This window comes from Monodon monoceros, unplaced genomic scaffold (assembly GCF_005190385.1).
Source record: "Monodon monoceros isolate NGI ecotype Baffin Bay Population unplaced genomic scaffold, NGI_Narwhal_1 Super_Scaffold_22, whole genome shotgun sequence".
Lineage (NCBI taxonomy): Eukaryota > Metazoa > Chordata > Mammalia > Artiodactyla > Monodontidae > Monodon > Monodon monoceros.
This window is the reverse complement of record NW_021703779.1, coordinates 8,977,310-9,004,030: the sequence shown is the minus strand read 5'-3', so window position 1 is coordinate 9,004,030 and position 26,721 is coordinate 8,977,310. Positions and strand designations below refer to the sequence as shown.

Below are 26,721 nucleotides of genomic sequence, written 5' to 3'. Positions count from 1 at the left end.
ATGAACTGAAAACAAGGATTTCAACAGAAACACGCACACTTAGGTTGATCGTGTATAATTCCTACATTGGTCCAGGAGAGAAAAATTAAGAATAAAGTTGATGAAAAGAATGATAAAGTTGATTGAATGAAGAATAAACTTGATTAACTAGAGAAAAATGAAGAATCAGCTTGATTAAATGAAGAATAAAATAAACTTGATTGAAGAATAAAGCAAACTTGATTAACTAAGTAGAGGTCCAGAAATTTTAAAAAAGAAAAGAAAGGAAAAAAAATAAAATAGTAGGAATAACGTAACATTAATTACTGTAGATGTAAAACGATTTAATGACTATGTTAAAAGACAGGGCTTAAAGCACTTTTGAATCAGTTATATGCTATTAAACAAAGTGAAAGTAAATGTTTGCGTAAAGGTTTGGAGGCAGATACCAGAGGAAAGGGGCATCACGTAGCAAATGTCGCACAAAATAATCTTCAAGGAATAAACAGTTTTTTGGTTTTTTTGTTTTTTTTTTTGCGTACAATGTAAAGGCTAAACAGTTACTTTTGTAACTGTGTGTATGCAGTTTTTTCTTTAAGTTCTACGTTCTGACGTTTTCCTTCTAGCGGCTAAATGATCTGTGAGCAGCAACTGTGAATAAAATACAAGATCTAGTTCTTATTTTATAGGCTGCTACTGACGGAAGGACATTCTTCTCTTCTAAACATGCAGTGTTGTCTTCCCCACAGATATCTACCCAAAGCCGACGCCTCCCCACCAGCCACAGCCCGGAAATCCCGACAACAGTGGAAGTAAGAAAGTTCATTCATTTCAAAGCAAGTTTGATGAAAGGTGCCTCTTTTTTTTTTTTAACTATGAGTTTTCATCTGACTGCTTCTGAAGTAAGAACCAACTCAGCTTTTACGGGGGTGGGGGGAGCAGTTTGCATTATTTTATTTCCTCGTTGCTCAGACACTTGGAGAATACTGAGCATTTTGGGACGTTGTGTGTTATTGTACTGGAATTTCAATCAGGCTGGAGGACGAGTCTTCTTCTAGCTGTTTCCGTGGTTCCTAATAAGTTCCCTTGCACTGTGCGTTTTAGGTCATTTATCTTCAGTTTCTCCTTTGTTTTAAAAGCTTGGCAGACACTGCGCCTATAGATCACTTTTTTTTAAAAAAGGGGGGGGCCAGGAGGGGGGTAATATTAGCCAATAGCCCATAAAGTCCTCAGCAATTCAAAAACCCTAAAGACCTAAAAGCCGACCGGGTAGAGGTGACCAGTGACACTGGCCAAGTTGAGAGCTTGCGGAAGCTTCCTGGAAGCTTGGTGTGGCCTTGAGATGGGTGGAAATTCATCTCCTCGGCGGTGGTGATGGCCATGGTGAGGGAGATGTCATGAAAAGTAAGACGTAAGGTTCTACGAAGCTGTTACCTAATTGCAAAGCAACCCAGGCCACTAACTGCGTTAGTTAATGGACGCTTACGTCACTACTTTGTCATCCTTGATACCGAAACTTGGCCTCTGTACACCGGTGCCAAATTGAATCTCAAAGACAGAGTTTCAGGTGAAGTAGAAAAGAATAGCTTCGTTGCTTTGCCCGGCAAAGGGGGACACAGCGGGCTCCTGCCCTCATAACTGTGTCCCTGGGCTTCCCTGGTGGCGCACTGGTTGAGAGTCCGCCTGCCGATGCAGGGGACGCGGGTTCGTGCCCCGGTCCGGGAAGATCCCACATGCCGCGGAGCGGCTGGGCCCGTGAGCCATGGCCGCTGAGCCTGCGCGTCCGGAGCCTGTGCTCCGCAACGGGAGAGGCCACAACAGTGACAGGCCCGCATACCGCAAAAAAGAAAAAAAAAAAACTGTCCCTACCTGGGGTGGGATTCGGTGAGGAGTTTTATAGCAGTGGTTTAAAGGGTGGGGCTGCTGAGAAGGACCAGGGTGCCTGCAGGGCCTGCACTCCTTCACAGTCTAGAAGTCACCTGGGCTCAGGTGGTCTCCTGATGGGCTTCTGTGCTTCTCAGAGGTTATCAAACTGTGGCCTTCTCTTTGGAATGAAGAATGCCTTATCAAGTAGTTAACATCGTCCATTTGTTGGGGTTTTCAATATCTGACAAACAGTATTGTCATGTGTATCCTTTGAGGGGGAACCAGGACCTGCCCCCAGGCTGCACCATTGTTTCTTCACTGTTCCTCCCGTGTCTCTGCATCCCCTCCCTTCCCTGATTAGCAACTGCTTGAATCTGCCCTGTTGGAATTCAGGGAAGGTCATGGGGGCTGAATGAAGGCTATTTCCTGTAATCAAGAAACGGGGGACACAGGAAAGCTTTTGTGCCCAGGAGCTCCACAGGGCCCTGCTCGCTTTCATCCCCTTTGTTTTTTTTTCCCCTCCAATTTTAACATCCCAGCTCCATCCATTCCTTTCTTGTAAAAATTCCTCCCAGCCTTTTCAACAAACTATTGTCCAGTGGAGCGCTGTTGTTCTACAAGGTGCAGATGGAAATCCCTCCTGGGGAGTGTTTCTTGCTACAGTCTATTTGGGGATCTCGGGTTAAACTATTCCCATGGGCTTCCCTCCTACGGGGTCCAGAGAACGTTGGATGCTGGCCATCCTGTAGGATGAGTCACCAGGACCAGGGTGACTCATCCACCCCAGGGCGTGGGTAGCAAGCCTCATGCTTGGGAGGGGTCCCTCTGTGACTCAGGGTTCCAGCAGCTGACACATTCCAAATGAGAGGAAGGTTGCTTTCTGGCCTTTGTTTTCAAGCTCTGCTAAAACCCAGTGGGGAGATGCCTTTAAAATGGTGCCCCCAAATAATGAATTTATATTTCATATGAGTTATATGGCTTTTGGTATCAGCCTGACTGTCCCTTAGAAGCTAGTTCTGCTGATGGTTTATTGTGTATTGGGGAACACGTCTTGATTAAGGGGTTTTGGAACACTGATGAGACTCAGTGAGTATACTTTCTGCCTAACCCATTTGGACGATTCATAATGAAATGATAAAACGTGTAAAAACAGGGACGCAGCAAACTCAACACACACAGCAAACGAAGAGGGGAAAGAACTTGATTAGAACTTAAGTATGGAAACAGCAATACAGGAGTAGAAGCTCTCCTTAAATTTCACGCTTGCCCTCTGGCTCACCCAGGTCCTGTGTGTGTCTCTTGAGAAGAAAGGTGAGTCATTGAAGGCAGTGGTGAGCAGTCCCTTGAATACAGGGTGTTCTGGAACATTCTGCTGTGCAAGAAAGGCTCTGCAGGTGCAATGGGAGATCCTGGCAGAGACAGTGTTTTGTGCCAAGGCTCTGGGGCAGGAAGCTTGGGCTAAGTTTGAAGGGCAGATTAAGGGCATTTGTGACAAAAGTTAAGATTAACTCCAGTGAGGGAACGTACACACACACAGCAGGAAGGGTAACACGTCATCAAAAACGTGAGATGCTTCTGTCCTAGTACTGATGACGGGCTTTTGCAAACAACGTGATGTTTGCGATAACGCTAAACATTGGAACATTCACAGGGCAGCGTCTGCCAGATTCTTTTCAGGAATCCGTGAACTTCTTGCTTTCAGAACCAAAGGAGGAGGTTCTGGGCGCCAAGGTCAACACAGTGTTTAAAGCTTTGGAGATGTTGAGTACCAGAGGTTCTGTGAAGGCGATAAACAGCAAATATAAATAAGCCGGGATGTCACGTTGTATTTCGGCCTTTTGTATTGTGTGAATGGTTCATTGCGGGAAGATGTCATTCTTTTCCTAACATCACCTTGGTGTTTTCCAACAGATATCTATCCAAGGCCAAAGCCACTGCCACGTCCCCAGCCTGGCAGCTCTGACAACGATGCAGGTGAGTCCTGAGTACTGAGACGCCTTCTGGAAGCATTGGGAAGGATGCAATGGACCATCTTGGAATTCTGTCCTCGGGCGGTGAAATACGAGTTGGCGTTTGAAATATGCAGAGGTTCTTTAACAAGGAGTCCACCTGCTGTTACCAATCTCTCTGTTGATGGAGGATGCATTTTGTTTTGTTTTGTTTGGGGCTGAAAGAATGCAACGCGCCCCAAAGACATCTCACGTCACTATGGAGGAAGGGGATTCTCTGTGTCCTTGGTTGCTCTGTTTTGGGTGTTCCGTTGAGTTTTGCTTCCCTCGTCAAGAGCCGTTTGGGGCCACGTTGCCTGAGTTCCCGCCATAGATTGAGTGACGTGTTGGGAATCCATGCACCTGGGGGAGGACCACTCGGGAAGGGATGCTGGCTCATGGTGGTTGGGAGAATCGCAAGAATTCCAGGGCTTGGGCAGACACGTGTGCCGACAGGTGGGTGCTGGGGAAAGCTCAGCTCTACGAGTATCCTCATTTCCAGCTGGTTTGGCAACGGGGAGTTCCCCTGTTTCCGATTCTCTTGAGATATTATTCGAACGTTGAATTCCTAGGGTGCAAAACACCGTTGCTTACGCCCAACCTGACAACCTTCAGAGAGATCCAAGCATCATTTCTCCCCTGCAGGTTTCAGCTTGGGGTGGGGGGCATGTCTGTCTCCAAGACCTGACCTCTAGATCCTAAACTGTGATCCTTTCTCTGTATCCCTTTGCACTGCAGCAGGAGATCAGGTTATACTTTGTAACACCCAATGCCATGCAATTGTGCTCAACTTATTTCCTTGAGTTAGAATGAAAAGTACACACACACACACGCACGCACGCAGGGATTTTTGCCTTTCCTCCACCGATGCATCCCCAGAGCCAGAAGCCAGACATGGCACACAGTAGGTCCTGTAAAGATCAGTTGCATGAGCAATGCCTTAGCTAACTTCGGCGACGGAGGGCTCACCCCTAAACCCCTGCGTCAGGATACATATACCCTCCACTGTGTTGTTGGCTTGAAAGGTCTAACGGCCCCGCCTCCAAAAGGCTGTGTTGTTTGACTGACAGCATCCAGCAAGATGTTCCTAAGGGGTTCTCACAAAGCTGTTCTCTGTTCCAAGGTGTTTCAGGAGACACCCTTTTATCATTATCTATTATTATTATTAATTATTATTGGCCACGGGTCATGTGGGATCTCATGGAAAAGTGTATCCGAGCCAGATTTGAGGGTGATAACCCGGGTAGAGCATCTCAGAAAAGTCTGAGAGCTGTTCCGCCCCGTTTAGATGTCAAGGCCCACTTCTGTTAAGTTTTTTGAGACAGAGGGCTGGACCTCACAGCGTGTACTAGTGACAGGTTACACAATCTAAGCGTCACTGTGGCCCCTTACAAGATGGAGAAGGAAGGTTACCTTGTTAGGAGTCGTCTTGCTGGCGCTGGGAGAATGCTGCTGTTTGGTTGAGCAGATGTTCCTACCGATGGGGGAGGTCCGACCAATGCCTAAGGCAGGTACACGATGCACAGCGAGGGGTGGAGAGAGGAGGCCAAAGGGAAGAGAAAATTTCTTATGTTTAAATGTTTCTTGCCCTGCCATAAAACCTGCATTTTATTTCACATAAAGGATATGATAAACGACACAGATAAACAGGCACATGAAGAGACACAGGGCGAGGGGGTCCCAAGTTAGGAGCTTCTAGAGTTGGGGTGCTCTGCCTTCCACCGTGTAGATAAATTCACTCATTCAGAAGCTCTCCAAACCCCGTCTCCTGGGTTTTAACAGAGGCTCTGTCACGTGAGCCTGACTGATGCAAACTCCTTGGCCACAGGACAGGGGTGAGGCTGAAAGTCCCGACCCTCCCATCGCTGCTTGGTTGCCCTGTTTCCAAAAGTCACCTCATTCACATAAACTCAGGTGTGGTTCTGAATAACAAAAGACACCTTTATCTCTTTTGTCACTTCACAAAAGACCCCTTTATCATTCCTATCATTTAGGAAATTCCAAGGGGCTCTGTGTTTGGATTAGGGAGGAAAACCAAATACGTATATATATTTCTGATTAAAATCACAGTGTCGCTGTCTGCATCCTCTTTATAGATCTTGCTTGAGGCTAGGGGTGGAAGTAGCAGGTTGGGGTCCAGGCCCGGCCCGGTGAGAGCCACGCCCCCTCCACCTCCACTGGTCCCGCTCCGCCCCTAGCTGTAACGCCTGCATCTCCCCTTCCTAGCTCTGTCTGTCCCCACCTGCCCGCTGGGAGGCCAGCTCCGTGAGAGCAGAGGTTTGGTCTGCTCTGCTCTGGCCGTGTTCCCTATCAACTTCATGGCGCTGGCAGCAGAAGGCAGCCCGACCAGCTCTTCCGAATAAATGAATGACCGTGTGCTTGTCCCCTTCTAGGTGGAGATGGCCACCCGTCATACGGCAACCCACAAGGTAACACACAGGGGCAGGGCAGCCCACCTTTCCCAGGAGCGAGCTCTCCACATCACTGTGGGATGCAGTGGGGTAGACGTGTAATGATTTCAACCTGAGGGTGTTCAGGGAGGAGCACCTACTGTTCCCATGTTCGTCTGGAAGCTCCTGAACACACGTGTCTGTCCTTCAGGGAGGGGTCCATCCTGTAGGGGTCAGAGAAGGAGGGCGAGGACAGTTCTCAGGCTGCAAGATGCCTCGGAGCTCTGAGAGCAGGGCTGGGGTTCGTGGACCTGCCGCTGGGCCGCTAATGGTGTCCCTTTCATTGACCACTACTGACCGGTAGCCAAAATGGAGAGGAGAGGGGAAGTCATGGCATTCAGCCATGGAGAGCCCCCAGAGGGCACTGCCGGCCCCATCACAGGTCCAGCAGTGGGGGCTGGAGTCCGGATGGTGGGCTTTTGTTGTGTGTCACTGGGAGGATGGGGTCCAGCCTCTTGGTCATCTGGCATTTGGGTGGAGGGTGACAGTGAATCCGCCCAGCTGACCCCAAGGCTTTGGGAAGAAGAAAGGTATTGAGGTGTCTTTCCAGCCTTCAGCCCCTATCCCCATGCGGAGTCTCAGTACTGCTCTTTGCTGGGTGTACAGACATTCTGGGGAAGTCCATGGATGCTTCTCTCTCGTGGGCAGGAGGTGGGGCAGGAGGGGTGCATCTCAGGGCAAGAATCCAGGTCTGACACGTGGTTTCACGGGGTCCACGGCAGGACAGAGGGACTCATCCTAGACTGGGGCAGAATGGAGGTGGGTAAGGATGCTCCTTGAGGGGACCATCTCCGAGGCCGGGTCTAAAGGATGGGTGAGAGGCAGCCAGGACAGGAGAGGTAGGTGCTGTGCTAGGTCGGGCTGGGTACACCCCCGGGAACAACTGTAGTGTATGGAGCCAGGGTGTGGAGTGTGATGGGCAGGGAGCAACACTTGTGACTGGCCAGGCGACCCCATGGGCTCGTCTGCACTTTATACATGCTTCACGGGAAAAACCCTGCCCCTATTTATATCTATGTGATGCATGGATCAGAGGGCCAGCGACGCTCAGGGAGATCACTGTTAAGACCCAGTTAGTTCCCAGACTAAAGAGGGTGTTGTAGAGACAGTGGACATGGGGATAAGAGGTCAGCCTGGAGGACCATTTGGTAGTCACCGTTGATATCACCTGGTTGATTTGTATGGGATGGCAGAGAGGAAAGAGGTGTATCCGTTAGCACTGCTATGTAACAAAAGACCCCTAAACATAGTGATTTTAAACAACCACCATTGATTATGATTATGTGAGTAGCAATTGGGCTAAAACCAGCCCACATCCATCCAAGAGGCCAGGCCAGGCTGGGCCACAAGGCAGCCAGACACGGTACCAGAGAATAAAGAGGAGCATCACCAGGATAAGAAGCATCACAGCTTCGTGTCTGCCGGTTCTATTGGCTGAAGACCCAATTCTGAGGATGATGACCCGGACCCCCCCCACCTCCCATGTCACCAAGTCACATGGTAGAGGGTGTGCATGGGGGGTGGGGAGCCCTGGAAAGCGGGGTCCAGCAGGGGACAGGGTTGAGACAGCAGCACAAGGGAGGGATAGATCCCTGGGCACCGTGGTAACGCTCTTCCAAGCATCACGGGAGCCACATCCACGGCGTGGCCACTCATCCGTCCCCTACGATACGCCAGGCACTTGCCTGGATCTGATGTAGGACATGGGTGGTTATTTTAGCTGGAAGCAACGATTTGTTCTTCTGGGGAAGTGTTGATTTTTGTCCCATCAAGCTTCCATACCTTGGATTTTGTGCAGGAATACCTAAGCTTCCCTTAAAGCATTGATGTTTGCTCTATGGTTGTGTTCAGAGCCCCAGCATGATTTGAGGATCGGGCTATCAGGCACTTTTTGGTTAAAAAAATTTTTTTGCATGAGTGAACATTCTATGTCCCCAAAGCTACAGATTCATCCAAATTCACAAATACATGAAAAAACGTATCAGGCCTATCTTCTGCGCAAAACTGTTGGATGCCCCAGTCTGGTAAGACTGGTTGGTAAGGTCCCCTGAAAGCAGAATCACTTCCTCGGGCTTCTTGTGTGAATTCCATCATCTCCCCGTGAATAGGAGGGTGGGGAGGGCCGGGGATGTGATTGCAGAGTTATTTACAACCAGGCGTTCAGGCTGGCTGTGTTTTTCACAGTCCATCTTACTTTTCTGGGTTCCCGCAGGCAACAGGATAGCAAAAATCGTGTCTCCTATCCTGTGCGGGGTGCTGGTGACCCTGGTGGGGGCAACGACCAGCTATTTCCGGCACAACAGGAAGAGGAATTGTTGCAGGACAAATGGCAAGTTTCCCTCCCAATTTTATCTTCCCTAAGTGTAAAGCCTGATAAGTATATGAATAAATGTAACAAAACAGAAGCAGACTCACAGATACAGAGAACAAACTAGCGGGTCCCAGTGGGGAGAGGGAAGGGGGGAGGGGCAAGATGGGGCAAAGAGATTAAGGGATACAAACTGCTGTGTATAAAATAAATAACAAGGATATGTTGTACAGCACAGGGAATAGAGCCAATATTTTAGAATAACTTTAATGGAATACAATCTATAAAAATGTTGAATCGCTCTGTTGCATGCATGAAACTAATATAATATTGTACATCGACTATATTTCACTTAAAAAATTACTTTAATAAAATAACAGCCAAAGCAACTTAGGTCCAATAGACGCACTGGCACATCTTCCCACGAATCATATGTACCTAGGAAATTTGTTCTTAAGATGAAAAATGTTTCATTTTATTTAGAATTGATTACTTTTCAAAAAGTCCTTAAAGTAGTTTTGTTTTTTTTAATATAGGCCTTTAGAGCTGATTTGAAACCACACCTAAATGATGGCTTTTAAGATCTCTTCTTGTTATACATTTTTTTAAATTGAAGTATATTTGCTGTACAGTATTATATGTTACAGGTGTACAATATAGTGTTTCACAAGTTTTAAGAGTTATACTCCATTTACAGGTATTACGGAATATTGGCTATATTATGTTATAAAATTATTTGACAAATATATGTTAGTTAATTTATTTAACTTACGTAATGAAAGGCTAAATAAATCCTCTTGAATACAAGCTATCAAAAAAGTTCATGCAAAATACGTACTTTGATTTCATGAGTAAAAGGTTTTCTGTCTGCTTTTGTTTAACAAGGCAATGTGCTTAAAAATATTGCAAATAGAGTTGAAAGCAGTCACCCGCGATGCATCTGCGTGAGCTGTGTTCAAGTGCCACACTCAATAAATGATAACATATTTTGAATTAAAAAATACTTTCTGGGGTCCTCCGCTGGTAATGTTATTTCTGATACAGTCCAATGTAGACCCCCTTGCATAATGAAGGGATTTTAAACCTGGGCCTTTATTACGGACACACGGGGACTTGAGAGATGCTTTTGAAAAGGTTTTCTCATCTGTAAGATTTGGTTTCACTGCCACAGACCTTACATAAGTAACTTGCTTTTGTTTTCAGTGAACTTTCAATCACAAGGGAGTCTGCAAAGATATTTGGGTGGAGTCTGCAGTGTTTGGACCCTTCTCCCAAAAGAAAACCACAGAAGGACTAAATTGCAAACCTTTCTGTCGAAAGGTGCACAGACTCCAGGGAAATGGGTTGGGGCTAGGGCTGGGGGCGTGCTGGGACTTTCTACTTCACCTTTGGGTCCAGGCTTCCGGGTTTGAAGACTTGCACGCCCAAGGACGGGTGGGTAGCCGTCTTTGGGAGCAGAGATCCTGTCTGCTGAATCATGAAAGCCCTAAAGGCATCGCTAAAGGGAAGATGGGCAGGGGGTGGGTGGAGAGGGGAATGCTTTATTGCAGAAACAACAGCTCAGATGTTAACTCGGGGTCTCCCAAGGTTTGGTCCTCAGACCAACCATGTCTGAATCTGTCTGTGTTTTGCCAGGGGGCCTCCACCTCCAGGAAGGAAGCTATGAAACAAAAGCCTATTCCAGGAGTATTTTTTTAAGGATTTGGGCGACTTCAAAATCCCAAAACCTACCCTTGGCCTCCCTCTGCTGGTGGGTGGGTGGTACTGAGCAACCCCCTGGCCGGGGCGAGCCTTGGTGTACATAACCCCGGACCCTGAAAGTTTGCGGGGCGGGTGGGGGGAAACAGATTATGAAGAACAACGTTACTTTCTGGGCAACATGCCTTAGCATTACAGAGACACTGTGCATTAATTTCGCTTGCATCTTTGGCCACACTCTGTAAGCACTTGTGACCCCGGGAGCTCAGGGCTGAAAATGGGCAAGGAAAGTGAGGCATCATCTCAGGCGCAAACGTAAGGGGGTGGAGGGAGCCCCAACGAGCGAAGTCACCAAGATAAATACTATTTCAGTGCCATATTTTTTTAAAAAAATAACAACATGGCAAACTACAGCCTGCCGGCTTGCTGCCTGTTTATGTCAGTAAAGTTTTACCGCAGCGAGAGGCAAGTGAGGCGTCGTATACAAATGCAAGACGGGAGCCCACGTTTATTTCACGTTTTGATACTATGCTCACGGTGGGCTTTTCTGGGCATCCATTATGATTTTTTTTTTTAAAAAAACACCATTCAAGTATTGCGACACATCCTGAGTTTTTTGGCGCCTGCTACAACTTGGTGGCCACTCACCTCCCCCCATTTGAATTTCTGAAGCAGGGGCAGCTTTTGTTCTTTTTGGTTCATGCCCTTCCCGTTTATCTGAGGCGGAAGCCCTTTTTGGTTAAAGCAGTGTCCTGTCTTGAAGCTCTCTCCTGCCTTTTTCGGGACTAGATAAAATACACGTCTAGCTGATTTACTTTGCTGTACAGTAGAGACTAATACAACATATTATAAAGCAACTACGCTCCAAAAAAAAAAAAAATTCTGTCTACTTCCTCAATTATCCTTTAATGATAACTTCACCAGGTCCACTAAGGGACCGAATTTGGCTGCGGTTCTGTGAAAGTTAGCGAGCTCAGAGAGTTAAGACATGCTGTGACATCATTCGGGCACCCCTCCCACAGTGCGCAGGACTGATCCTTGCTGGGTGCAAAACCCGTAAACCGTCTAAGAAATATGGCAGCTTGACATTCCCTCTGTCGTCCGGTGTTGATGCTGCTTGGCTGGCTAGCATCCCTGAGTAGGGCCAGGGAATGCCCGCTCTCTCCCGAAGGATGGCGGGCACGTACACTGGCCAGCTCTGCAGGGGTTAGGAGCAATGCACGACCCGTGCGTCTGTATGCAGCCCAGTCCTGGAGCTTGTGCATCCTGTAGGGACAGTGATGGGGATGGGGGCCTCTAGCATGGCGACAGAGGTCCATGCGCTCAAGGGGATCGTGTGAGCAGCATACTTTGCCTTTATTTCGTCAAATGGACGTAATAGCAACTCCCCGTTTAGAGGTTATGAAGACTAACTCGACTGCGTCCCCCAAAGGGGTTTCTACAACTATGAGTTGTCACCCAAAAGCTAGAGTTACTCGATTCACCTAAAATGTTCGAAATCCTGAACAAATAGAAAGCAGCAAAAAAGATAGCAGGGCTTTGAGATCAATCCGTAGAGGTTTTTTTCTTTTTTTCCTGGCTATGACATCTTGCATCCAATCTTTCCTTACAGAACCAGAAAACATCTGAGGCCTTCAAAACCCACCCTTTGCTTTGAGAAAAGCTCCACCCAGACAAGAACCACCTTCATCACTCCCGTGCAAAGTTCCTTTCCTTCTCGGCTTAAGCGGCTGCCCTGAAGGGTTTTCTCTCCTGTTTGCAATAGACGTGCTACCTAACCAAGAATTCCTAATTCCTCAGACACATCGATCATCATAAGGTAGACAGCTGGACCTTGGGTTGTAAAATGACTGCTTGATCTGTTGGTTCCATCGTGAATCCGGACAGAGATTCCAGCTCTGGAATGAGCTCCGAAACTACCTCCTGGTGTGACCTCAGGCCATCGACGTGGTCACAAAGCACAGGGGCAGGAGGATGGCACCGGGGTCTAGGGCGGGAATGCCATCGGCTTCTAAAAGATGCAGACAGACTGCTGTTTGGGTTTCCAACAAGCTGGGGTGAGAAGATTGACTGATGCTGTAAGTTCCTTAGTTATGTCAGGAATCCAGAACTGTTCGCCACCGCCCGTGAATCGGGAATGAGTGATTCCCGACACTCACGGCGGAATTTGAACGTTATTTCAGCTCCCAAGAGTATTGTCACCTGCAGAGGGTGAGGCTGGCTTTGGAAATTTAAGTGCAAAATCGCTGATGTGGAAACCGTCTCGGGGAAGTGATCATGGGGTGTTTTTTTCCTGTGAAATAGTCCAGTTCCTACATTTTTTTGGAGAACGTGGGATAGAAATAGAGATTTGCAGATGGTGTGGCTTTTCGTATTCTTTTTGGTCTTTGATCCTCCGTGGGTACCAGTTCTTAAGGCGACGGCAGTGCCTTCCTTGGTTTTTTTTTTTGTTTTTTTTTTTTTTAAATATCTTTATTGGGGTATAATTGCTTTACAATGGTGTGTTAGTTTCTGCTTTATAACAAAGTGACTCAGTTATACATATACATATGTTCCCATATGTCTTCCCTCTTGCGTCTCCCTCCCTCCCACTCTCCCTATCCCACCCCTCCAGGCTGTCACAAAGCACCGAGCTAATATCCCTGTGCCTTGCGGCTGCTTCCCTCTAGCTATCTACCTTACTACGTTTGTTAGTGTGTATATGTACATGACTCTCTCTCGCCCTGTCAAAGCTCATCCTTCCCCCTCCCCGTATCCTCAAGTCCGTTCTCCAGTAGGTCTGCGTCTTTATTCCTGTCTTACCCCTAGGTTCTTCATGACCTTCCTTGGTTTATACTTTTCTTTTTACTGGACTAGATGATCTTCTGTCCTCAAATATCTCAAACGTATACTAGCCGTTTGCTTCTATTTTAGTAATGCTTTAGGGGAGAGGAAAAAGGATGGTTTGGGCAGATTAACATAGTTTGATTCAACTGAGATCAATGCTGATAGAATTTTAGAGTTTAAATATTAGAACCAAAGAGGAAGCCAGTCCGCTAGAATCTGGATCTCATAAAGAGGACACATTAACATTCCAAATATGCATGCCTTGAGCTCACCCTTAAGGATTGAGAGCTGGGTCTCCAAAGAGAAGTTGAAAGCAGAAAGCGTTTGAAAGAGCTTCCTCAAAATGGAAAAGAACTTAAAACTAAAGATCCTGATTAGACGTCTCAGAATTGCATGCCTTCCCGTCCTGGATTTACAAAGATTTGAGCCATTTGAAGACAGCCTGTATTTCCTATTTTAATAGGGATGTCCTAGGACTCTTCCCAAATCTTGTTAAGCTTCCCCATAAGTGAGGATGCCCGCTAAACATGTCCCATATCTGAGTTTTAGCGGGGAGTTTAATTTAACTCGTGTTCAAAAGTGTGTGTATGTACACACACAGATTTACACACAGATGTACATAAATGGAACTTAAGCATTTTGAAAGGTAACTCCATCCATTTTCTGTGACTGTCATGGGCAACTTTTCATCATTTAAAATACATGTAAGAGAAAAAAAAATCGGCCTTGTTGGTTGTGTTCTCTTTTCTATATTTTGCACGTATAACCATGAGACAGCGGTGAAAGGGTCAAAAAGTCATGAAGCTACGTAGCTCTGCATGCATCCAGGAAAGCCCTTTCTACTCCGTTGTGCATCCTTTGGGCGCATGGCCTTGGAGGGTTATGGCTGAGATGGTCGCCCCCCACCCCCCCACCCTGCCACCAGCTCCGATGGACCCAGCAGTTGTTTGAGAACCAGAGGGGCATCTGTCACCTTCCAAAGGAAGAAATGGTGCCCTCAGTACCCTGTGGAAGAAGATGGATTATGAACACATAAAGAAACGTATAGTTGGAGAACAGCGGGATAAACGTCACCCCGATGACAAGAGGAAAATATGGTTAGTGTTCAATGTCGTTTAAATTAAAGTATGTGAATAATGCTCTCTCGGGAAGCCTCTCTTTAAGGCTTTAAGTTCTGGGGATCGAATGTACAGCATGGTGACTCTAGTTAACAATACTGTATTCTATACGTGAAAGTTTTTAAGAGAGTAGACTTTATTCTAACCACAGAAAGAAATGGTAATTATGTGACAGGATGGAGGTGTTAGCCAAGGCTGGGATGGAAATCCTATTGCAGTGTATACACAATGTACACCTTATTGTATATATCACAATGTACACCTTAAACTTGCGCAATGCTACGTGTCAATTATTATCTCAGTGAAGCTGGGGGAAAAAAAAGCTCTTTCTGACATTTTCTTCCGGAAGCGTTTTTTGCTTGGATTCCGTAGGCATCCAGCACTCCGCATGCAAAGATGATCATTTCAGTGGCCTTGGCAAGATTTTCTTCTTTCTTTCCATGGCACATTCACTATAAATTTAATATTCTGTGATAGTTCATTTTCTACACACATATATGTATCTGGGGGAGTGCAGCTCACTCAGTGACCGTATGTTTCTACTGACGTCATAGAATCTGACTTTCAAATGATGTTTGCTCCTGACGGCGGTGAAGCTTGTTCATTTGTGAGACCGTTTAATAGGATCTGCGTGTTCATCTGTTCTTTTATCTTCTTTCAGATAATTTAGTGTAGATTTGGTGGCTTTTTCTTGCAGACATTTGGACGACTCCTTTATCTGAGCTCATCAATCAGTTTCTTCGAAACTCCTTGTGATTCGCGTTCGAGAAGGTCTCCAACATCTCACGCATTTCAAATGCAAGGAGCCATCATCTGTAGTAGAATCATTTCTACCTTCAGCAAATGTTTTCTAACATTTTGTTTGTTTATTGAATTCACTCTTTCTTTGCACCCTCTGGTTTCTTACGAAAGCGGATTTATGCTCCCCCAAAGGCGGACACATTCATCCAAACCCTCTGTTACTTTTCGGGCTGTGTTAACCTGAGATAGTCATTCTTAAATCTCACCGATCTTTCTTTTCATTCATTGACAAGTGTCACGTTGAAATGTCTCGTGATGCAGGTGACAGACTTCGGATCCCCATCTGTAAAACCGCGAGCCTCGGGCAGGTACAGATGAGTTCTGCTGGTTTTCAACAGCTCTTCAGAACGCAAATTCTAAAAGCAGCAACCAACCATGTAATTCTCTCCTCGAATTCTTGCTCTGAACCCATCAACCTTTTCAGGACACGTTAATCCATTTTCACAGGGGGCTTGAATTTTTTTTTTTTTTCCAATTAAGCCCACTCAGATAGTGAGAACCACAGTAAAGCAAGTCATCAGGAGCTAATCACCAGCCTTAAAAAACCGACGGTTCAGCCGCCGTTTCTGAGAAAATGATTCCTCTTTTCACTCGTAAACTCACGAGGGGACATGAGCTCTGGAAAGCTGCCTGCTTTGGTAGAAAGAGCAGAAAACTGTCTTCTGATCCTCTTTCTTACGATGACGATGAGGCTGAAACCAGGCAGACGAAAGCCCTTGTGGTTCCTGAAACCCACCATTCTGATGGGGCAAACTTTTCTTTGGAGCCGCCTTCTATGTTAACGATGTATTTCTTGCATCTTCACATTTTGGGGACACACCCTTGGCGTACATCACATCTCCAGCCCTGGCAGCTTTCACCTTGGCCCCCAGAGCAGGTGGTACTGTTACCAGTTAGGGTTCTTGGCCTCCTTAAGCAATAGAAATTGATCAGAGGCCAGACAAGAAATTCACGCCAGGCTTTATCGGGGCCCCTGCTGCAGCGCGGGGCGGGGGTGGGGGGTAGTGAGAACAAATAACAAGTTCCCTTGTTTGCTCGCTCCCTGGCGGGGGCAAGCTTGTTCCTTAAGTGGGCTGAGGGTACGGGTGGGTCCAGGGGTCGGGCTGGAGGGGAGGCTTAGGTGGGCTGCCCACCCCTTAGGTGGTGTTGAGTGCAGGGGGCATGCACAGGACCCTGCTTTCGCTCCACGCTCTTCAGAAGTGGCAGGTGGGCTTTTTGGTCTCTTTGTATCTTATTTTTCATCATTTGCCCCAACTGCGCATGCACGCGGTTATTTTTAGTCGCGTACATTTTCTCTGTGTGTTGCTACTCCAAGAGATCTCTGTCCGGGCACAAGCCCTGCAGCAGAGGGTCCCGGGTCCCAGCCTGTCTCAGTACTTTCAAAGTATTATTATCTCTTCAAATGACTTTTTCAGCACTTTGCCTGTTTTATTCCCAGGGGATGGTTTTTGTTGCTTCTTGGGGTCCTCCAAACTCCTGTGGTTAGGAATTCTGTGGAGGGACCATCCATGAATCCAGGTCCGGTTGTTGTCCGGAGATCTGTTCTCTGCCTGTTGTGTAGGTGACCCCGACACGCCCACAGTGCATCTACTCAGAGCTCACGCAGAAATGGCCCCTTTCCCATCTCTTGGTCTCTTGGTTCAAAACACAGGGTGGGTAGTTACCCTGCAGACGGGTAAAGTGAGAGATTCTGCAGCTTTGCGAGGATTTGGGTCTAGGTGATAATTGCTTTTTGAGCCCATCAGAGGCTGCTGTCTTCCGGCCCATGAGAGAATTACATTTCACATTTTGCCCGGGTGGCCCCCTGAAAGTGTTGCCCGGGCGGCCCCCTGAAAGTGTTCAGGGCTTTGGTCTGTGCAGAAGGGATACTGTATGGTGCATGGATTTTATTCCATGTGATAACTTTTCCATGCAGACGAGACCTTGGACCCGAGCAGAAAAGAATTAATGAGATGCAGAATTCCATGTGTTGTCTTGTGATTCTAATGACTTTTCTGTAAAGGGAGAAGATGTGTATATATATTCTGTAAAAATAGAAATATGTTTTACTTAAGGGGAGTTGAGCCTTAGAGCTGCAGAAGTTTCATTTTTTTCCAATATATTATTCTTAGGTCTATAGTCTTAAAAATCTTCTAAAACAACCTGCACAACAATTTCAAAATTCAGTAAACAAAAGAGGAAGTATTGGATATTAGTTTTCACTAAATTTACTAATGAAAATTTCCCAAAACAGAGACGGTCCTCCAATTCATATATCCCCAAGAATCTTATAAAATTAGAGTCTTCTGACACTGCAAAAGCCCGTAGTCATTTTATATTAATTAATTCAGTTAAACCGAGTTCCATTTTATTTTTACAAATAAACATTTTCTATGACACAAATGAACTTAACTATGGAACAGAAAGAGACTCACAGACATAGAGAACAGACTTGTGGTTGCCAAGGGGGGGGATGGGGGAGGGAAGGATTGGGAGTTTGGGATTAGCAGATGCAAACTATTATATACAGAGAATGGATAAACAGCAAGGTCCTACTGCAGAGCACAGGGAACTATATTCTATATCCATAAACCATAATGGAAAGAAGTATGAAAAAGAATATTAAAAAAAGAAGAAATGACACAAAAACCTTAATTATATAACATTTAAAAAAATAAATCAATTGAAAGAAATAAACATTTTCAATTTGGCAGACAGAGAATGATTTATTAGATCATCAAGCCAATGTTAAATCTATCAAAGAGTAGCAATCTAGAAAGTGAACAAAATAACTGATGTTCTGATTAGAAACACCGAGTGCCAGTTTGAGTAATAGTAGCGTCAACGACATATACATATGTTCTATTTTAGTAGGAAGACATGAAAAAAAAACTTTTAAGATACGTTAACTATTTTACACATGTACACATACACATGGGTGTCGTTGACAGTAAATTGTTAGTAAAGGTATAACTAGTTCCAGGGTTGACGGGGCAGGTATAGTGTATTGTAGTCCCCACCATGCACCCTCCAGGGTCAACGTAGTAACTCTAGAATTCAGGAGATTTACAAAAGAAGTCTCCCCCAGAGTGCTCAATTACTTGTCGAGCCATTGTAATTTGTGAAATGGCTTTAAAATTAGTTTAACACTTTTAAAAATCACGGTTAAAAAAAAATGGGTAATCATCAATACCTTGCAAATTGCTATAGCCCATGCACACTAGGGAATCAGAGACTCGACTCCCATTGGATGTCCCATGGAAAAGGTCACCATCTGCTATGCTGTTTTTAACGTAAATGTAAGTCTTGGTGGGGTTATTCGCTGCCTATTCTGCTTTCTTTAGAAATCCAACGTCTTCTAACACAACTTCTGTCTGAGCCTGTTGGTGAAAGGCTCGTGAGATTTCCTGGGAAAGAAAGAAAGAGGGTCAAGGCGTTCATGGGCCAGCCCCATCCTGTGAACCCTTATTTGCAGGTCAGACCCATAAGGGATTAGAATTAGCTCGTCTGGTTTCCCACCACGTACTATTCTGGTTCCTGACACTAAAGGGCTTCGGTGATGTGGGTTGGCCTCTGCCCCAGTCCCATCTTCCTAATGGAGGCATGTCCCCCGCAGTTCCAAATATAAATGCAGTGCACATCTGTGCCTTGCAGCTATCTCCCTCTGCATCGTGGACACCCCTTCTCACACTGGCATGCGTCCAACATAACTGCTCCTCTATGAATAGCTGGGGATGGATAAATGGTCTGTGGAAGCACAGACGACGTTCCAAACTCCCCTCAACTGAAAATAAAAACAGCACTTGGACCTGACAAACATGGAACATTTTGCCCCTGGGGTGGAGGGCTGGGGGCAAAAGCTGACACGCTCACCTTTGGCCGTAGACCAAAGGGGAGTTAGTTAGCGAGATGGGACCATTGCAGTCCCAGCCCTTTCCCCGACCCTGCGCATTCCCTCACCCACCTCCTCTGCCCAAACTTTTGTTCTCTAATCTTGTATCCACTGCCCACATCTTATGCACTGTAACTTTATTGTTTATTGCCTGGGCTTTTCCCCTCCCCCCTGCCCCCATAAGGTACATCTGTAAAAGCATGGGTGTGTCCGTAACTACTAGAGCAGTGACTGGCATGCAGTAGGTGCTCAATAACTATTTATTCAATCAACACTTGGAAGAATGAATGAATCTGTCTCAGCTCAGGCTCCCATAATAGAACAGCACAGACTGCAGGGATTCAACAACAGATGTTTGTTTTTCGCGATTCTGGAGGCTGGTAGTCTGAGATCACCGGGTGGGCAGATTAGTTCCCGGTGAGGCTCTCTTCCAGATTTATAGACGGCTGCCTTCTTACTGTGTCCTCACATGGTGGAGAGAGAGCTCTGATGCCTCTTTTTCTTCTTCTAAGGACGCTAACGCCATCATGGGGGCCCCAACCCCATGACTTCATTCAAACCTACCCAGGGGCCCATCTCCTAACACATCCCATTGGGGGTCAGGGCTTCAACATGTAGATTTTGGGGGACACACACATTCAGTCCATAGCAGAATTTCTTTTTTTAAAAAAAAGTATTTTATTTTTGGCTGCATTGGGTCTTCATTGCGGTATGCGGGGCTTTCTCTGGTTGCGGCGAGCGGGGGCTGCTCTTCATTGAGGTGCGCAGGCTTCTCACTGCAGTGGCTTCTCTTGTTGCAGAGCCGGGGCTCTAGGCTCGCGGGCTTCAGTAGTTGCAGCATGCAGACTCAGTAGTTGTGGCTCGCAGGCTCTAGAGCACAGGCTCAGTAGTTGTGACGCACGGGCTTAGTTGCTCCGTGGCATGGGGGATCTTCCCGGGCCGGGGCTCGAACCCGTGTCCCCTGCATCTCAACCACTGCGCCACCAGTGAAGTCCAGAATTTCTTATTTAGGCCACAAACTTCACATTACAGGGAGGTGTTTCCTCTTGTTATTCTAGCTAAAGACCTTTATGTGATGAGATTAATAGAGATATGAACAAATGTGAGGTTTTAAAATATATATTATGAAATAAAATGCGCCAACATTTGGAACACCTCCAGATGACCCATGCATGATATTGCAAGATCCTAAGTGGATAAAGGATCCGTCTGAAGTTCAAGATAAAGCTGTGGATTCTAACTTTATAGAGTACAGAATTCATTGATTGGTATCCAGATTCCATGCTGAAATCATGGAACCTTAAAGAAACTACCAATTTTCAAGTTTTGGTGTGGCATCAAAGAAGAATGTCAATTGTGTGAAAACCCTATTAAAATATTCCTCTCTTTTCTAACTACCCATCTGGGGGAGGCCAGATTTTCTTTACCCATTTCAACCTAAACTATTATTGCAACAGAACAAATGTAGAAGTAAATATGAGAAATCAGCCATCTTCTATTAAGCGAGATAGGAAAGAGATGTACAAATGTGTAAATTAATGCTACTCTTTCCGTCTCCCCCAGTTTTTGTTTGGGAAAATAAATTTATTTTTCTGTAAAAGTATTTTATTTATACAAAATGGAATGGGTTTATCATTCTTATCTTTAAACTTATTAAATGAATAAATATCAAAAATTTTCAGTTTTAGGGGCTTCCCTGGTGGCGCAGTGGTTGGGAGTCCGCCTGCCGATGCAGGGGACACGGGTTCGTGCCCCGGTCCGGGAAGATCCCACATGCCGCGGAGCGGCTGGGCCCGTGAGCCATGGCTGCTGGGCCTGCGCGTCTGGAGCCTGTGCTCCGCAACGGGAGAGGCCACAGCAGTGAGAGGCCCGGGTACCGCAAAAAAAAAAATAAATTCAGTTTTAATTTCTAATACAGAAAATATGGATACTTATAAATAAATATGTAAAAATTTCCGTTTTAAATTTGAATATAGAAAACATTTATAGATAAATATCTAACATTTTCAGTTTTAATTTCTAATACAGAAAATATGTTTCTTTAAAACCTACATAAGCAAAAGTTCTTTGGTTTTCGCACTAGTCTTTCAGAGTGTCGGGAATCCAGTGACCAAACTGCTTGAGGATTTCTGCCATGTGGTATAAATTAGGATGCTTTTATGCTGAAGTAGCAGAAAGGCCATCTCAAAATAGCTAACACTATAAAAGACAGTATCTTGTAAGGGGACTTACTGAGGTTTAGGGCGTCTGGGTTGGGGATCATTTGAGGATTTAATGGTGTTCTCTCATGGTTCACCGGGCATTAACCAGTTTCACTCCTGGCAGAAAACGGCTCTGTAGCTCCAGCCATCACAGCCCCACCCACTAATACCCACTAATGCCCAATTAAGGGCATTTCCTCTTTTGAGAGTGAAGCCCTCTTTCCAGAAGCCAGCAGCTGACCCCTCCTCCTTCCTCGCTCACACACAATGGGCCACACAGCCCCTCGCTGAAATTGGAACGCATATATCCTGGATTTACGCGTCCCAATCCAGTTCTGTTAAAAACAAAAAACAGAAAAATAAATGGCGGTTGAGTGGTTACCAGTAGCATGTGACGTAAATGCTTCGCTTCCTGTTTTCTTGCAGTTGTGGTCCTTTATATCTTGCTAGGTTAATGTGTACAGATAAAATACAGATATATAAGGACTTCCCTGGCAGTCCAGTGGTTAAGACTGCGCCCTTCCAATACAGGGGGCGTGGGTTCCATCCCTGGCTGGGGAACTAAGATCCCACATGCCGCGTGGCCAAAAAATTAAAAAAGATACACAAACGGATCTATCATTGCAGCTGGGACGCACACATACATGGACGTATACATACTGCAGACTTCTTTTCTCTCCTTCTCTCACTTATCTTTCAAGGTAATTCACAGGATCTTTGTCACAAAAACGTGGCAAGTGACGCAGTTGGCTGGCATCCTCTTCTGGCTCCTGGGCTTGAACTATGTCCGCCACAGCGCCCTGTAACTTTCCAACAATGTTGCAACCGACGTACCAACGAAAGACTCAGTTTCTCTGAACGGCTCCTGGGGAGAAGGCAGGGTCACCTTCGCCGCGGGCAAACCTCCTTCGTGCGGCACCCCGAGAAGAGACCGCCTTCCGCCGACTGCGCCCACGGCTCACCAGGTGCCCACCCTCCTGGCTTCCTGGAGACTCTCACCCTCCCCCAGAGGCACCCGGCAGCGCCCACGGCAGGATGCCTGCTCTGGGTTTCAAAATGGACCTAACCTTTGCCCAGGGATCTGGGAGGACTGCCTGTGGCTGACGGCCCTCTGCCCTGCTTTCCGGCCTCCAAGGCAGAGCTGGAAGGACCGGGTGGGCGAGTGTGGGGGCAGGGGCTGGGGGCGCGTCTACGGAACTGGGTGCTGGGAGGCGAGGCAACCTGCTCGGGCGTCCTGAGCCTTCTCTTTAAACATCTCTGCAGTTCCCCCCAGCTCCTGTCTGGGTGCAACTTCCTTCCCACCCTCTCTAGCCCCTCAGGCTGCCACTGGTCCCTCCCATAAAGCCCAAATGTCAGCAATCAGAACCACGGTTGTCAACCTTGAGGGTGGATGGTGCGGGGCAGGGGGTCTTGTTAACACAGGGTATGTATGAGAGACTCAGTTTCCTGATGTTCGGGAGACCTGAGAATGCGCATTTCTCAGAATTTCTCAGGGGATGCTGATACCGCTGCCGGTCCAGGGCTGACCCAGGGAAGCAAAAGATGGGTGGGGGGGAGAGCTCGGAGTGAAACACAGCCTGGGGGGGACCAGCTTGGGTGGGTGGGTGGGTGGGAGGCGCTGCTTACTTCTCCCAAGTGTATCAACCGCCTGGCGTTATTTCCCGTCCTCCTGGGGATTGGGTAGAATTCGGAATTCCTAGGATTCTTTACCAGCGGGAAAGCATAATGAAATGGTGCGTTTAGGGATGGGGTTGAAGGAATCCGCCTGCGCAGTGTCTGGGTTTCAATTTGGCCTTGAAGGTGCTCATTTTCTCCCCAACCCGGCAAGGACGTGCCGTGATCCACGCCCCCTCCCCCAACCTGGACTGTAGCTTGTTAACCCTCTCTTCCCCTCTGGGCCAAAGAAATCCCCTCCTTCTCTCAGCTGGCGTCAAAACAGAGACACAATTGTCAAGCTGTCACAAGTGGGGAGGGGGTGCTCCTGGCACCTGGCGGGTGGAGACCTGGGATGCTGCTTCACACCCCACAGGGCACAGGACGCCTCACATCAGAGTCACCCAGCCCCAAATGTCAGTAGTGCTGAGGCTGAGAAACGCTGATTTAGCATCAGAGATTCTATCTTCTATTTATCAATCAACCTCTCTCTGTTATCTATATAATTGTAATTAACCTATCTATTATCTATCATCTATCTGTGTATCTATCCTGTCAATCTATCCACATGTCAATCATCTTCCATCATCTCTCTTTCTCCCTCTCTCTCTGGCTGTAGTTCGCAACCAGAGACAATTGTACTCCCCCAGAGACACTTGGCGATGCCTAGGGACGCTTTTACTGTCACAGCTGGGAAGAGCTACTGGTATCTGATGGGTGGAGAGCAGGGAGGCTGCTCCGCCCCCCACAGGGCACAGGACGCGCCCATGACAGCAAAGACTTTGGTCTTTGCTATCTATCTATCTTTCTATCTTTGGATCTATCATCTACCTATTATCTATTATAATTCTATTATCATTTACCTGCTAGAGCTATCATCTATGTATCTGTCTATCTATGATTTATCTATCTATCTATCTGTCTATCATGATCTATCTGCGATTGTACTTTGAAACCCTGCATGGCTCTCTCCCCAGGGGCACAGTTGGTGATGTGTGGAGTCGTACTTGGCTTCGCTTTGTGGGGTGTGGGTACCAGGGATGCTGCTCCACAACCCCAGTGCACAGGACACCCCACATCCGAGAGTCACCCCCTTCTGAACGTCCCTGGTCCTGAGGTGGAAATCCTGTTGGCAGGTAACTTCTAACCCAGGGCAAAGGGAAAATTTTAGAATCTCACCACCCCGCACTGTGGACTGAAGGACGCAGACGCTGTCTGAGACGTTTCAAAGGGGACCTCTTGTTGTCGGAACGCTCTGGCGGGTCCTTTTCCCCATATCCCCAGTGTCACACAGGAGCACTGCACCCCTGGGGCAGAAAGAGGCCAGAATGGGACCAAAGGGAATGACCCTGTGGCACGGATGAGTGGGGACACTTGGCAAACACTGGAGACAACTGTCAGACAAGCACAGAGGCTGGGAAACCGTCCCCTTCCTCTGGAAGCCAGGGGGCCGCTGGGGGCTGAGGAGACCTCGGGGCTCAGAACGGACCCTTCCTGAGACTGTCCGGCTGCGTCAGAAGCACCTGAGCCTCTTTCAGGTTGGCTGGCAGGGGCCAGAAACCCAGCACTGTCATATTAAGTAAGTCAGAGAAAGACAAATATCATTTGATGTCGCTTACATGTGGAATCTACAAAAATGATACAAATGAACTCGTGTACAAGACAGAAACAGAGTCACAGATGTAGAAAACAGACTTAGGGTTCCCAAAGGGGAAAGGGATGGGGCAGGGATAAATTAGGAGTACGGGATTGACAGGTACAAACTACTGTACACAGAACAGATGAACAAGGACCTACTGTGTAGCACAAGGAGCTATACTCAGTATCCTGTTATAACAAGATGGAAAATAAACGGAAGTAGATTCTTTGTATTAATCTTTTATTAAAAAGCAATAGATTCTTTTCTATAATGGAAAAGAATTTTGAAAAGAATATACATATAACTGAATCACTTTGCTGTCTACTAGAAAGTAACACAACGTTGTAAATTAACTATACTTCAATTTTAAAAAACGGTTAAGGAAAAAAACAAAACCAAACCCAAACCAGCACTGACTGCAGGAAGAGTCTTCCCCTGGTTGTTACTCAGATCCTGATGCTTCCACCAATGGTTCAGAAGCTGCAGGGATTTCAGGGAGACTTCTAGAGGCTCAGGAAGTCCCGCAGACATCTTGCAGCACCCCGATAATAAGTACGTGCACATAGTGCCCAGGGGGCGGGCAGAGGGGTCCGTGCCCTTTTCCTGCTTAGCGACATCAGCCACACTTTCATCGCATACGAGATCTGCATTCTGCAGACAGCGTGATGAGGTGGGGCCCTGCCCTAGCGTTTTCCAGCCAGCCTGGCCCAGCTCTGTCACCTGGATGCGATTTCTGAGATAGCTCTGAGCCCTTCCGTGACGGGATGCTGAAAACAACTGCGGCATCTGTCCCTCGAGGCTGATGGCTATCCATCCACGGTGCTGTGTCTGTGGACAGATGCCCTGAGGCTCTGGCCTCTTGCCTCATCTGTCTCCCCACATGGCGCGGGGAATCCCCTTCTTATTCCAAGGCAAGTGAGCCCCGATGGCTTTTAAGCCTGCAAAGCCCCCTGTTCCCCATGGGGCATGAAATACAGTTAAAAGCCCAGACAGATATCCCAGTCTGCTGGGCGATGGGTGACATCCACGCCTTACTGCGTTGATGGCTAACGAGGTTTAGCATCGGCTATGTCCTCTTAAGATTTTTTCTGTCGCTTCTTGAGCTTAAATTGTACCGGTTCCCAAAGTGTGAAGTTTGGAACCCTGAGGGGGCGGGTTCCCCGAGATCAGGACATCCGCGTGGGAAGAACTCCTTTGTCTTTGTTAAAACTATGTTGACGTTTGCACAGATGGTGGAGAAGCAACACGGGGCGGGGGGGGGGGGGCGGGGGGTGAGGCCTGCTGGGGCTATAGTTGGTGTAGTGGAGAGATGACCCCCCCTGGGACGCCTTCCACCCAAACCCCAGGTGACATTTTCAGAGCAGGAAGCCCCGTTACTCAGGAATGTCCATTCCTTCTGTCGATCCGTGTTCCCTGGACCCTTGATCCCGCAGGACATGACAACGTGCTGGATGGGCAAGGTCCACCAGGTGGGAGAATTCCTGAGATACCGCCTGGTTTCTCGGGCCCCTGGTGCTTACGCGCTCCTATGGCCCCAGCCAGTGGCTGCACCCTCCTTGAGGACAGCATCTGGCCCACTCCTCTCTCCTTCTCTACAACCCGCCGTGGTCACAGGGTTCAGGTGGCGACTCGTCCACTCATGCGGGCATGCACTCACACGTGCATTCATTCATTCCATTCGTCCACTCCTGCATTCACACATTCATTAATTCACTCGCTCAGGCATGCATTCATTCATAAAGGTATTCCCTCGTTTATCTACTCCATTCGTTCACTCATAATTCTCTCCCTCCCTGACGCACGTATTCAGCAGCCGAGGTGCCCATCACTCCATCACTCACTCATTGATTTTCAGTTACTCTCTCCTGCGTACACGCACCGTGCACGCTTCCATGCCCCTTTCCTTCGCTCACTGAGCGTTCGTTCAGTAAGATCACGTTTCCAGCGTGGCCTCTGCCCGGGCAGCGCGCCGGCCTTGGGCCCGGCCCGGGAGGCCACTGCAAACGTTTACTTTGGGGCTGGCCGGTTAAAGGTGAGATGTCCGAGCGGAGACGCCGCAGACTCCTGGATTGGGCGGGGAGGGGTCGGGGGGCCGGGGCGGGGCGAAGATGCCCGGCGGCCGCTGCCCCCTCCCGGCTCTCCTTCCGGGGCGCCAGGGGCCGGGCACGAGGCGGCGCCGGCCTGGCGCGGGGCTGCGGCGGTCGCGTGGACCAGCGCCCGGGGCGGCAGAGCGGGGGCCGGGGCGGGCTTCCGGAGCGCAGCCCAGCCGGCCGGGTCGAGGCGCTGGGGCGCCGGGGACGCGTGGTGGGCTCAGGGCAGGGGC

At 47.6% G+C, this 26,721-nt stretch overlaps 1 protein-coding gene across 1 annotated transcript in view; it reads left to right on the top strand.

Annotated features, from left to right (window-relative positions):
• The window catches only part of XG (Xg glycoprotein (Xg blood group)), a 25,079-nt gene extending 12,321 nt beyond the window's left edge, over window positions 1-12,758 (top strand). Inside the window, exons 4-8 of the mRNA XM_029241414.1 lie at window positions 729-791; window positions 3,757-3,819; window positions 6,227-6,262; window positions 8,496-8,612; window positions 11,902-12,758. Of these exons, the coding sequence (XP_029097247.1) occupies window positions 729-791; window positions 3,757-3,819; window positions 6,227-6,262; window positions 8,496-8,612; window positions 11,902-11,918 (296 nt within the window). The 3' untranslated portion in view covers window positions 11,919-12,758. The remainder of the gene's footprint in view (window positions 1-728; window positions 792-3,756; window positions 3,820-6,226; window positions 6,263-8,495; window positions 8,613-11,901) is intronic.
• Window positions 12,759-26,721: the final 13,963 nt, after the last annotated feature.